This window comes from Pelecanus crispus, chromosome 18, assembly GCF_030463565.1.
Source record: "Pelecanus crispus isolate bPelCri1 chromosome 18, bPelCri1.pri, whole genome shotgun sequence".
In the NCBI taxonomy this organism is placed as follows: Eukaryota; Metazoa; Chordata; class Aves; order Pelecaniformes; family Pelecanidae; genus Pelecanus; species Pelecanus crispus.
Genome location: NC_134660.1, coordinates 4,579,315 through 4,592,815, shown reverse-complemented (window position 1 = coordinate 4,592,815; position 13,501 = coordinate 4,579,315). Strand labels below are relative to the sequence as shown.

The following is a 13,501-nucleotide window of genomic DNA, read 5'->3' as shown; positions in this document are numbered from 1 at the left end:
ATGGCGGCGCCCAGGTTGGCGCCGGAGCGGCGGCCCTTCGGGAGGCGCTTCCTCACCGACCCCGCCCGCCTCTTCCAGCACAACGCCTGGTGAGGGCGGCCGCCGCCTCCTCGCCGCGTCGGTGCTCGCTCCGGATCCCCGGCCCTTTGCTGCCCACCGCGGAGAGGCCCGGGGAGCCGGCCGAGGCGCTCCGGGGCGCTGCTGCCCTGTGGTGCCTCTCCGCGCCCGGCCGCGGGGCTTGGGGTGGGGTGGCCGGGGGCGGGGGGGGGGGGGCTTGTCCTCGCCGCCCCGACCTGCCGGTAGTCTGTGGCGGGGCGCTGTGTAACGGGGCTCTCGGCGGCAGGGGCTGACCCCTGAGCTACCCCGCTCCGCTTCGCGGGGTCTGGCTCCAGACATTGAAGCGCCCGCCGGGGCGCGGAGCGGGCTGCGGGGAGCTGTGGGTGTGGGGCTGGCGGCCAGGCGGGGGGTGGCGGGCTGGCACCCCTGGGCTGGGGCGCTGCCAGCGCGGCAGGCGGTGCCGGGGGGGCTGGGAGGTGCGGGAGGGCCCCGCCCCGCTCGGCCGGGGCCTGGGGGTGCTAATCCCCGGGGGGTCCTGAGCCTCCGCTCCTCCCGAAGCACTCGGGATTCCTCAGGCTCCCTCGATGTTTGAGGAGAACGTGTTGCTTTGCTTTGTTGCAATTGTTTCATTAATAAAGCTAAATGATCTGCTTTCAGAAAACTATAACCCTTCTCCATCTGTATACATTAATAACTGATGTATAAATTGAACAAAGATCATTTCACCCATCTGCTGGCACACAACGCTATTACAGTGTGAGATTGTGCTAGATGTTGGCTTGGAACAGGAGGTCTTTGGAGAAAGCTGTTGTTTTAAGATATGTTAAGCACCCAAATTCTCGAATTTGCTGGGAACTGAAGGTATTTTGCATTTTTGAAGTAAATGTGTCCACTTTTGGTGGTGCTATACCCTGCTAAGAATTGGGTATGTTTAATTTGTAATAAAGTAATATGTGCTTGTCATTCATTTTGGGACTATGCTGTATCAAAGGTATGTTGCGAAAGCATATCCTCAATACTATTTCCCTGCAGAAACTGAGTAATCTAGTTTTTCACAGATGTGACATTTATCGAGGCTTTGTTTTGTGAGTTAATATCAAAAGATTAATTCCTCCTGAGGCCAGAATAGTGCTTCTTGATCCTTGTAGTTTGCTTTTCATTCAGTTGTTTTAATGAAAAAAGGTCAAGTGAACCACTTTAATGACTGCACAACTGTGTATGCACAATCAAGTTATTAATAGATTCTTAATGAATTAAAGCTTCCTGTGTATTTTTCTCATAATTGGATTTAATATTAATATAACATTACCTTCCAAGTAACCCTGCTGCCTTTTTTGTTTTAACTTGAGAAAGAAAATGCAGTTTTCTAAGACAGCTAAATCAAATGGCCCATGTTGATGATGTGCTTGAGAGCAGGCACACAAGCACCTACCTGTCCGTCACCTGTGTAGGAAGAAGTGCTTTTCACCATGTGAGAATGGCAGTTCCTCTCCAAGGAGGCCTGTTTGCGCTGAGTGCCCTCGGGGTTTTATAGGAAGGATTTATGTCCTCTAAATTGGGCTGAGCATCAAATAGAGAAAAGGATTAGGGGACAGATTTGGTGTGTCTTGGGATCCCTTCCAGTTATGTCTTTTGTAATGCTACAAGTGCAGTTCATTCAGAACTGGGAACCGTATGTGCTGATAGCTGTTGTACTGCTGCTGAGCTAGAATTAGAGGCCGTGGAAGAGCTCCGCAGCTGTCAGTTTGGAGGGCTGTCTAGACCTTTCTCCTTTCTCTCTGTCTTTGCCTACTATTCTCAGCTGAGTAGTTCATCTTATTTTTTACAACAGGGATAATGTGGAGTGGTCAGAAGAGCAGGAAGCCAGTGCCAGGAGTAAAGTTCAAGAGAACAGCTCACAGCTATTGCCACAAGATAAACAAGGTACTTTTGGATACTGTTGTAATGCTGAGTATTAACTTGTTCATAAAGGAGCGCAACAGTCTGGCCAGAGCTGCATATGCATCATTGTTTATTCCTCCCTTCCCCCCATCTCCCGAATCATTCAAAATACATTATCTAGTGGTTGATAATGAAAAATGAAGGAGGCGGAATCTTTCTGTTTTTAATTTACCTCGTTGTGACTTTTCCACCTTCTCCAGAGACTCATCGTACTGGAACAGAAATGATCTTGGCTGGGAGGAGTCATCTTGGGTTGAGCTTCTTTGTTCATGTTGTGTATGTTTAAATACTTGTTAGTGTTCCTTGTCAACAAACTTCTTTCAGTATGGAGCAACAGTCTCATTTAGTCTTATTTTCTCTGCTTGCTTTTGCTCTCTAAAGCTTAACTTCTAACAGGCAATCTTTTGTTTGCTTGCATGCTGTGGAGCTATCCCTAATGCAGGCTTGTTTTTTCTCTTAGGAGGGTCTAATAAAGTAGTGTCCATATTCATCTCTACCAGGTTAACAAACAGAATGATAATAATTAAATCAGAAGCAAAGAAAAATGATTTTATCCTGACTGAAGTGTTTATCATCAGAGAGGCAGAAAAGGGATTCCACAGGTTTTATTTCCTCAGACTCGGCTTAAAGGATATTTATGCATCCAAAATGAAAAGCTCACCTGAATCTGAATCAAGCTAAATGTGCACAGCTCTATAGTCAAGTAATATGGGTGAAGCTGTTCTGAGTTGGTTAATAATGTGTCTTTCCTCCACACCTGTTAGATATCATCCAGTCCCTTAAATGATGGTGAAATGGCTTCCTGTTCTTTGGTATGATAAGAGACTTTTTTGATCATGATCTTGTTATATCCTGCCGAGTTCTAGGATGAATCTGCTCCTTTTGTTCAAATTAAATTGAGTGTGTCATCTGTAAGGCGATGCTGAACACTATTGGAGCTATTGAGACATTTCCCATATAGCTTCCAGTTGTGTTCACAATAGCAAATTTAATTATACCAAAGAGCAACCCTCCTAATTTCTTGGATTCCAGAAGTATCCAGCAGTTTCTATTGTGATACCCATTGTGTTGAGTTCATTTTAAAATCTGGTTAACATTAAAGGATGCTGTCTGTCATGCTTTGAGAACCTATATACAACTATGAAATTGTGGAGCAATTTACTGTTAGAGCAGTTTGTCAGGTCTTCATGATGTATTTCCCAGACTGAACAATGGAGGCCAGTCAAATTTTGATGGTTGCTATTCAGTGGGAAGCGTGTGGAGACAATGGGATGGCTGAAACGTAGGGACGCCAGCCCAGCCAAATGTGCCTGAAGGGTCTAGTATTTTGAGAATCAGTAATGTCCAAGCAGGAGAACAAAGGCAGGCTATTGGTCATTATGGCTGTATTATTCTGTGGACTTCGTGGGGCTGTCAGAATTTGTTCTGAAGAAGGAGAGAAGTTCTATGGGGTATGTCGAAGATGTGTCTCCTGGCCGGGAACAAAGAAAGAAGTGGAAGAGTTTCTTGGTTTCCTTTTGAGGCTCCATAATTAGCCCCCATGCAATTCAGGGGGCCCCTGATTCTCTTGCTGTCTTTTGTGAACAGTTACTTTTGTTTGCCCTTCTTCTGCAGTGTGAAAGGGTGAGTATGGGCTTGGCTTTGGGGGTGTCCTTACAAAGATGAGCAGAAAAGTCAGGACTCCTTATCAAGACAGTCTCTGGAGGAATCTGGCTCGCACGCCGATGTCCCCATGAGCTGATACCACAAAAAGGATCTTGAAAAAAGTATTATGTGAACTTTTCTGGCATAAGTTGTGCAGGAAGTCAGGCTGAAAAATTAATATGGTTGGTTTTTTTGTTCTAAATCTGTTTCTTGCATGATCTTTGTCAGCTGGCCCTTGATTTCTTGCATTTATATTGTTACTGATCCTTTATTCCAGTGCTTTGAAAACACTAGGCTATGAGGTAAATGAGCTTTAAATAAAGCTTCCACACATGTGGGTTGGAGTATAACAGCTGTTCAATAACATCCAACAGAATTTCACAATAATTTAACACAGGAAGAGCACAATGTCTTGTTCAGCATTATACTGTGGCAACAATGTGGGTAATCCAAAATGGCTGGGCTGGAATTTTGCCCGAGCGCCTCAGGTAAGCATCCCATTACAGTCAGGCTGTTGTGGGATTGTTAGGGACCAGCAGGAATCAGGACTTTATATTTTTGTTAGGTGAAAGAGCATTTCGAGCCCCAGCAGCCTTGCATATCCCTACTAGTACGTGGAAGAAGTGACAATTCAGGAAGGAGTACACCAGGGTATGAATCTATAACACTTCTTCCTCTGACATTAGCAGTCACTGAGTTCTCTTATGCAAATAGTAAACTGACTTGACCCTGCTTACTTTGAGCTACAGTGAGATCATGGCACAAACTTACTGCTCTAGTCTAATGTCAGACATTAAAATTTCTTTCAGCTTGGGGTTTAAGGACAAGGCTTCTTACAAGGAGAAAATCCTTGTAGTTGAGGTAAAGAGATTATTTTTATATATGGCTTTTTGTGCTTCAGGGATAGGTCCTACTAAAAATATACACGCGACTGACTTCTGGTTCTTTGTTAAAGCCATTTTTGTCTATAGTTGCCTGAGGCTACGTATTTTTCCAGGTGTTCTTGGTTCATTTTATTATCTCCCTTCAAATATCTTCTAAACACTTGTATGCTTTTCAGAAAGACTAATAAATAAACTGCAGTTCAGATAATAATACTAATCTCCAATTTTAAGATGCTTACTCTTCCCTTAGCCCTACGCGTAGTAGATGTTGGAGAAAGGTTATCCACTCTCACATACAGTTGTCATTTTTTATTGTGGGAGAATTGTTTGCATTCAGTAATGTGCTTGTTGCTGTGCAAAGATAGCTAAGGAGTTGCATGTTAGTGAAATGCAGTTGGGATCTCTGGCCGTGGATGTTAATGCCTCTAGGTAATTACAAGTATAAGATGCTGTAATTAGCTTGTATTTCCCAGGACAGAAAACTCATCACATTGATGAGAATTCAGGAAGGCAGTTGGATTCATAACTTTCCATGGAAAAAATAGTTCCCCTACAACTGTACTTGATCTGAAATCTGTGAAGGTGTGTGGAAGTAATTCTGTGGATGACTTGAATTTCATTAGATCATGGCTTTGTAGCAGTTCTTCCAGCTTTCTGTAACACTCATTTTGCTACTGGAATGTATGCACTTGGTGTGAAAATGACAATGCTTGCTGCTAAAGTTAATTCTTATAATCTTTTTTCTATCCACCTTAGCTCTCCACTATTACTTTAATGACAGTGAATGACAGTGGTCATTTCTGTTGATTCCTCTCTTTTGTTTTAATTTCATAAATGCGTGATGCTCTAAGATGCACAGAACTATGGAGAGCAAAGTGCTGTAGACTGGACTCTAGCAATACTTGTGTAAAACATGCTGTCCTGTAATTTTGGAGTATTGCGCAAATGCTAATTGAGCTTTCTGCCAGGCCTGCATAGTTGACTAGTTTTTCTGTTTCTCCATCTGAAAAAAGGGGTAGCGTGTTGGACAGAAGCTCTTCAGCTCCAGGCAGCTGTTGTAGAATTCCTTAGAAGTTGTAAGTGCTTGACACTTAGTGTCACAAAGCTCCAAATGAATTGTTCCAGTGAACTGAAGAAGTTAGTCTTAGAGATAGAAGTAAAACCTGGATTTCTTCATTCCAGTCTTCTTCAAAGAGGCCTTTTCTGTTGCCAGCTTCCCTTAAATCCTAGGAGGAGACAGACAGTTTCCTCTTCTATCTCTTTTCCCTTTTGTAGTGCTAACGAAATGACTGTGAGGAGGCAGGCTGAGTGTTTATATGGGATGGCACAATTTAAATAAAGGTGATTTTCAATCAATAACCTTACTTATTAAAGCAGATTGCTGAATAGGTGTCTGCAGTGATCCCTCACTGTCTGAACTGATTAAACTCTGAGACCTTCTGATTTGACTGCTGGTGACATTTTTGTTTGTGTTCACAGAGGAATATGAGGTGAATGCTAAGAGGTACTGGGATGACTTTTATAAAATCCATGAAAATGGCTTCTTCAAGGACAGACACTGGCTGTTCACTGAATTTCCTGAGCTGGCACCTAACAGGAACCCAAGTCAAAATGGGGATTCTGTGCATGAATCTAGTAACAAAGAAGAATCCAACAATGAAGGGCTGGGAAGCTGTGAAAACGGACATTGTTCATTGGAAACCAGGGCAGAGAATCAGTTAAACCTGATAAAAAGCACACCTAAGATCTGCACAGAGGAGTTGGCTACACAGAAGTATAGTGAGCTGAATCAAAGTGATGGAGATTACCCAGGATCATCCGCATCTTACCGTATATTAGAGGTAATGGCTGTAAAATAGTCATGCATCAAACAGTCCTGTCTATCAGTGTTAGTGTGACTGGGACATAAAAATATGTATCGTTGGCAAACAGTAAGTGAATGGGGTGATTGCCTTAAGTCAGTAAAATGCAAAAATCAGAGGGCAGCTTAGAACTGAATTAAATCTGTTGGGATTCTTTTGGTTCAGACTGTGAATTGGCAGAGCACAAGGACCATAAGAGGTTTCCGAGTTTAAAAGACAAACTATTCTATCAGATGTTGAAAGAAGCATTTAAAAGTCATCTTTTGAAGAAGCTGATTCTTTTACTTGTCTGTATAAAGTTTTCCCTTGTCATTTATGTTTTGCGTGTTTGTGCTGACTCTTGTTTGCCTTGGAGGTGTGTAACAAAACAATGAAACCAAGAACATAAAGATGCTGTTTGGTTATGGCCCATGTAATCTCAGACTGATACAGGGTTTGTCCCAGAAAAGTCTATAGGACTTGTAAATATTAGACTGCTGACAGCTGGTTAGCGACATTTTGTTCTGCCACTTCTAGTTTGTTCACTGTAGATACCGCTGGTTTTGTTGAATGCTTCACGTTCTACGAAGTTCCACCCTTCCAGGAAGAGTCAATATGAACTGTCCTTTCGATTTTTTTATTTAATCTGAGGCTTTGAGACTGCCTTAGACTTTGATGTTCTTTGGTCATTGTGGCTTTCCTGCCTCACCTGAGTACTTCCAGTAATATCTGTCACTGCAAGCTGTCAGTGGTGTTTTCTGCCCAGTCTATTTCAATTTTACTGATTCCTTAAACATTCAGAGGCAAATTCCCCAAACCCAGTTGTGCGAGCCATCTTCTCTTCAAATGGGAACAACTAGAAGGAATAATAAGGCAGAATCATTGTAGGCCTAGTTGTAACTTGAGGAAGAGCCATGTAGCGAAGGAAACTCTGAAACAGCAGGATGTAATTATAGTAAAGCAAACTTCTTTCTCCATTGCTCTGATTTTCTATGGAATTGAGTGCAACTAATCCGTGGCCTTTACCAATGCTTCAGTGACTCATATGGGTTGTTATGCTTGGGATTCCAGCAATAACAGTTTTCAAAAGCGTAACAATATATAGCCTCTTAGTAAGATTTCTACGAGAACTGGCTTAGTGGTTTCCCACAAATGCTTATATGTAAGCCTGCTCCTCAGAGCTGAACGTATTCAGATCTTGCAGTGAGATTTGCAAATGATCATTGCTGTGCTCGGTTGTTACTCATGAGTTGCTCTTTGTTCCATGGCTGTAGAGAGATGATTTGAAATTAGCTGCATGGGACATGCTGAAGAAATTATTTTCATTATGTGTACATCTACTTTGTTTGTACAGGTCGGCTGTGGCGCTGGAAATACAGTCTTCCCAATTTTACAAACCAACAAGTAAGTAGTTCTCAGTAGGTTTTTACCTGCATGGTATACCAGCCTCTGAAAAACAATTGTTGCGTGTGTTCTTAGTTTAGACAATGTCAGAGAAAGGCCTGATGCAAGTGGTACCTTTGCCATCTGCAACTTCAAATGATTGTGTTTTGAGCTGGGAAATCTTTGGTCTTAGAACGCAACCAATGAAACATGTTGCGAGTTTACATGTCTCAGTCTGAAGGCATTTTCATACAGGCCTTAGTGTCTCTTCTTTTCCGGAAGGCAAACTGAGCAGTCAGTTCCATATGAGAATAACTGAGGCGTAAAGGAGCAACGTGATCCACCAGATTTTGCACAAGGCATTATTGACAGAGGTAGACTAAAGCCAAGGATTTCTGGCTCCCAATTCTGTGCTCTGTGTGTTTGAGACACTTTGTGATTCCTGTGGAGCACCTTTATATAAATGATGATAGTTTCTTTTGTTTATTTCAGTGACCCAGGCCTTTTTGTTTATTGCTGTGATTTTTCTACAACAGCTGTGGATCTTGTCCAGGTAAACTCAGTGGTGACTTATGAAGGTAGGAAGTACATGGTGCCAACTGCACATTAACACAAATATATCACAGCTGCCACCAGCTCTCTAGCTGTGTTGGCAGCTTTCTTTTTTTAGCTAGCCCTGATGCTGACCCTTGTACTGGTAAATCAGGAAAACAAGCCATCAAAGACTGTAGAAATGAGGGAAGTTGGAGTTCTCAAAATGTCACATTGCTAGCAGACAAGTCAGCCAGATTTTCTTTCCCCTGTGGTTGGCAGTACTTTTCTAAATCCAGTGCTCTTTTAGTTGAGTAGCTGCTGAACCTTGAAAACATTCAGGCTATTTTTTAACAGGAACTGAAGCTGGTTTTGGTTTGTGTGTGCATTACTGTCACTGCAGTTTTGGGAATGTGGTCTGACTGCTTCTGCACAGACAGCTAAGGAGGGATACTGTTGTCTGTGGAGCGGGCGGCTGGAATTTAGTCAAAGGACGAATACTGGTAACAAATTTCAGGTCGGAACAGAACTGAGAATATATGAAGTATCAAATGTAATCAGTCTCTTCATGAGACGGGGAGCACAGCAGCAGAGGCAGCATGCCATTTCATCCTCTTAACCCAACGCAAGCACTGTTTACAGATGCTACTGCAATCTGTAGCAGCAGCTTTAGAAAAATATACAACTTCTTTTAGAAGTCTAAATACGATTTTTAAGAACGTAACTTCAGGCAGCCAGGTTTGATGTTTGGGATATAGGGAGTAGTCTTTTCGTAGTTGAAATGAGTATTGATTTCAGTGATGCAGAGAGGGGCCCTGACACTCTCACTTTTGTAAAGATTTCCAGCTTAACACTGTAAATCCCTCACTTCTTGCCAGTATTAGTGGAAAATCTGACCTTAAAATTGCAATAATCCCTCAATCCAGTTTTGGGGTTTTGGCAGTGTTTATTGTCTGAATGTAACAAGACCAAAGTTCTTTATAAACCTCCCATATGTACTTATTTTTCACATTTCACCCCTGTTCCTTGTCTGACCAGGGAACCTATCTGACCCCATCTGCCATAGTTCAGTAAGGCTGAAACAGATCTCTGGACACACCACTTTATTATGTGAAAGTTAAAATGCTCCATGTCCAGATAATATTGAGATCAGGATCTGCTGCTAATGCTCTAATTTCTCTCCCCTTAAATACAGAACAATGCGGAATACAATTCTTCTCGCTGCTTTGCGTTTGTCCATGACCTGTGCAATGACCAAAGTCCTTTCCCAATGCCAGACGAGAGTCTTGACATTGTTATTCTTATCTTTGTCCTCTCAGCGATTCTCCCAGAGAAGTAAGTTTTAATAATTCCTTCTGGTTGCAGAAGATAACGTATATAGAACTGGAGTTCTTTAATAGTAGGTCCCCTCATATCGAGGAAAATTAAAGTTTGTTCTGTGTCTGGTCCGGTTTTCCATTAAGCCACTGAAAATGAAATTCACAGGTCCTTTCTGTTCTAACAAATTCTGGTACAGGATAGGTGTGATTTGGAAGTGCTAAGTGGCTATAGGTGACGCTGCGCTCACAGTTGCTCACCTGTTCTGAACCCCAGCCACAGTGAGCACTCGGCACCCATTTGTGGAAAGTATGCTGCTGGATTTTAAGGCTCAAAGGCTAGATGAATTTCTCATATGGGAGGTGGCAAGAAGGGAGGGGACAGGTTCAGAAAACAGTTAAGAAAAGTGCTGTGATCTTACTGTGACAGTGCGTTACCACCTACGCTAGTCTCTCTTTCTTGTTCCTTTTGGTTTTATTTCACAGCATTTTGCAAGTTCACTTATTGTTTTACAGAAACCAGTGGAGATACTTTTGTAATTAGTAAGAGAGCGCAGTGTATCCCCACTGTGTCAGGCTAAGTTATTGTTGTAGAAAAAAAAAAGCAGAATCAAGGAGTATCAGAAATAAGGTGGCCAAATAAAATTAACCCACCTAAGTCTGAGAGAGCTCAGCAAAGCGCTAGCTTTTGGTAGCTCTTTATATGAAGTCGAAACTTATATAAAACTTTATACCTTCCTTTTGGAAAGTAGGCTAAGGAAAGAAGCCTCATTTTGCAGAATGATGAATACTCCTGTTTTGTTCTTTCTTCAGGATGCAGTGCATCGTTAACAGACTGAGTCGCCTTCTGAAACCAGGAGGAATGATTTTGTTACGAGATTACGGCCGTTACGATCTGGCCCAGCTTCGGTTTAAGAAAGGTATTTTCTTTTCCCCTGGGGAGTCTTGCCAGATCACTAATAGATGATGCTTCTCTGGAGCACTGTCTACCCTGTTTAGGAGGCAGCTCATTAATTCCCCTTAAGCACAGCATGTGCTGGGAGAAGTGCCTCTTGTCTCTATGTGCAGTTGGATGGCAGTTGTTGATTTTTAAATGATAGCCGGTAACTGCTTAAATCCCTCTTGCCCTTAGGTCAATGTCTGTCTGATAACTTCTATGTGAGAGGTGATGGCACCAGAGTCTACTTCTTCACACAAGGTAGGAGGCTAGAAAACATTCCTCTAACTCTCCTCACCTCTTTTTGTCCCTGTGCCCTCAAGTTTTGCCACTAGCTCTTTCCAGCCTGTCTTTCTTGGAGCAGTGTGAAATGTTAAGCGTCTCCCAATTGCAAGGGTACCTGGGCTTGTCACTTGCTGATGTGAACATGGCATGGTGAATTCCTTTGTGGAAAATCCTTTTAGAGAAAGACTACTGTGTTTGGTACACTGGGAGGGGTGGGATTGGAGGAGCTCTCCTTGAATCTTGTTGCCTGCAGAGGATGGAGTGAGATGGACACCACTTGAAGGAACTTCTCTTAACTTTACTGTTCTCCTATGAGGAAATAAGAAGGGTGTGGTTCAGCACAGAGCTGAGGCAGCCTCTCCAGTTTTGCTGCTGCTTGGTGCTCAGCAAGGGTTGTTTTCTCCCAGCTTATCACCAATTGCACCTCCAGTCAGTTCCACCGCGGGCCCCTCTGCATGGTCAGTTTTAGAGCAGTGGCACAACTGCAACGAACTCTTCCCTTCCCCACTGCACGAGTCTTGTTTGTCGCCACAAAATTAATGTTTAATGCGTGTTTGGCAAACACTTCACGATGGCAAGCATCTGATAAAAGAGCACAAGCTGGGACCTGTTAGCCCTTTTCTACAGAAACTCCATACAAATCACGTGCTCCCAGGCTGCAGTTGAACAAGCTCCCTACTGCTCAGCAGGACTTGGTCTGGCTTTGCCCACGGCCAGGCTGCTGGGGCACTATGATACTTATTTGCTTGGTCAGGAATACCTGCCAGGGTAAGTGTTGCAGCCTCGAGGGCTCTTAGTGCTTTGATTGGGCCCCAACAGGGTGTGGCTTTTTAAGGATTTTTTTCCCAAACTTAACTGTAATGAATCCTGTTCCCCTCCAGCCTATACAGCACAGATCTTATTGCCACCATTTTAAAGCGTAGGTCTGATCCCATTCTTTGCTCTTGCAGACTCTGAAATTCCTCTGGAGAGAGGGGGGCGGGGGAAGGAATGGCTCTACTCACCAGAAGATGCTCCCTTACTCGGTTACTAGAGGCAATACCCATATCTGAAACTGCTGCTGTTTTCTCTGTAATTCTAGTTGGCCTCCAAATAATTCTTTCTTTCCTTGGTAGAAGGTAAACTCAAGGGAAGCTAGGGTCTTAATCCCCCCATAGTACAGTAGTTAAGTCCTGTCTGATGTTTACATTTCCCTGCCAGAGTGAGACTGCGAGTTTCGTCTGGCCCATCTTTCCAACATAGTTTAGCCCTCAGTGTGAGTAGGTATTAGTTAAATGAAAGCTATGGCATCCTCAGTCTCCTCCTCTCTGCTTCCAGGTGAATTAGACAATCTCTTCACAACAGCTGGGCTGGAGAAAATCCAGAATCTGGTTGATCGGCGATTGCAAGTGAACCGTGGGAAACAAATGACGATGTATCGAGTATGGATCCAGTGCAAATACCGCAAGCCTGCTGCCCCTCAGCTGTGAGGAAATGGGGCGTGCTTTTTAGGTTGGAGCCTCTTCATGGCCATGTGCAGTGTCTCCTCCTGGTGAGATGTGGTTTTATGGAGTTCAGTGCACACAGGACCTCAGTGCCTTTTACAGTGCCTAGCATCACTTCAAGTGAGTTTTGCTAAGGACGAACGCTCTGAGAGGAGACCAAGGAGTAATTTAGATGTCTTGCTACTGGTTTGAGTTTTTAAAATTATTTATGGTTTTAACAACTTAAGAAATGGTCACGCTGTCTTACAGCAGCTGAGCAAGTTGAGTAATGAGTCACTCTTACTCTGGATTTCAACATGAAACAGAAGGAGAGCTTCAACCTTACCTCTGTGTTGTGTACTCTTATCTTGGGAACAAAAACCATACAAAGGGTAAATCTGCTCTTCTCTGCAACTGATCACTAGGTCTAATATGAGTCCCTTAGCCAGCTTATCTCATGCAGCTCTCTTCTAGTCATTCAGGTTTGTGCAAATCCACAAGTTAAAATACATTGATCGAGGGCAGGAACTGAGAGCATGCTAGTTTCTCTGTGCCAGCTTCCCCACGGGTGCCTCATTGTGTGCAGATAACCAGTGGAGAAAGCAGATTCAGATTATGCTGCCTTGCCCTCACTGTCCACCAGGATCTTCATCTAGGGAGCTAGCACACTATAGCTCAGGTGCTATAAATTCATATCAGGCAGGGTTCAGGTTTTCAAAGATTTGGGGCTGATGCCAGTTTTGAGGCGCCTCCAGAGTGCAGAGTATCACAAGCAGCTCACGGGACTAAGGTTTACGCAGAATTACCTGCTTTTTCTGCTTGAACAGTGAGAAACTGTTCTTGCTGGCTGCAGCGCCCAGGTCACGAACTGCACTGCCCTGTCGTGGTGGTGTGCTAAACCCAAGTAGACAAAACACCTGTCTTTGGTAAGAAATCTGAAGAATGTCTACCACTCTTGTTTAATTTCTTAGAGGAAGCCAACATTGTGGCTTTCTGAAGGTATTTCCCCACCTTTGACAGCAAAAATCTTTTATCTCAGCTTGTTTTGTTTTGTTATTTTTAGGGTGTGGTGCAACAGGTATTAGAATAAATTTTGTGGTAATGCTTTTCAATGCTGGTTTGATTAATATAAATCAGGCTTCCACAGAAACTCACATGCTTCTGCACGGCTGATCTGAAGGATTTGGGCCACTGTTAGGTAACTACAGTTTTTTTCCTC

The 13,501-nt window shown here is 43.3% G+C and overlaps 1 protein-coding gene across 1 annotated transcript; it reads left to right on the top strand.

The window, feature by feature from the left end:
• METTL2A (methyltransferase 2A, tRNA N3-cytidine) lies at nt 1–12,399 on the top strand. Its single transcript, XM_075722757.1, has 9 exons — nt 1–89; nt 1,889–1,980; nt 6,006–6,367; nt 7,722–7,771; nt 8,243–8,303; nt 9,477–9,616; nt 10,411–10,517; nt 10,730–10,795; nt 12,137–12,399. The coding sequence occupies exons 1-9, from the start codon at nt 1–3 to the stop codon at nt 12,286–12,288; spliced, it is 1,119 nt and encodes a 372-aa protein (XP_075578872.1). The 3' UTR covers nt 12,289–12,399.
• The last annotated feature ends 1,102 nt before the right edge of the window (nt 12,400–13,501 follow it).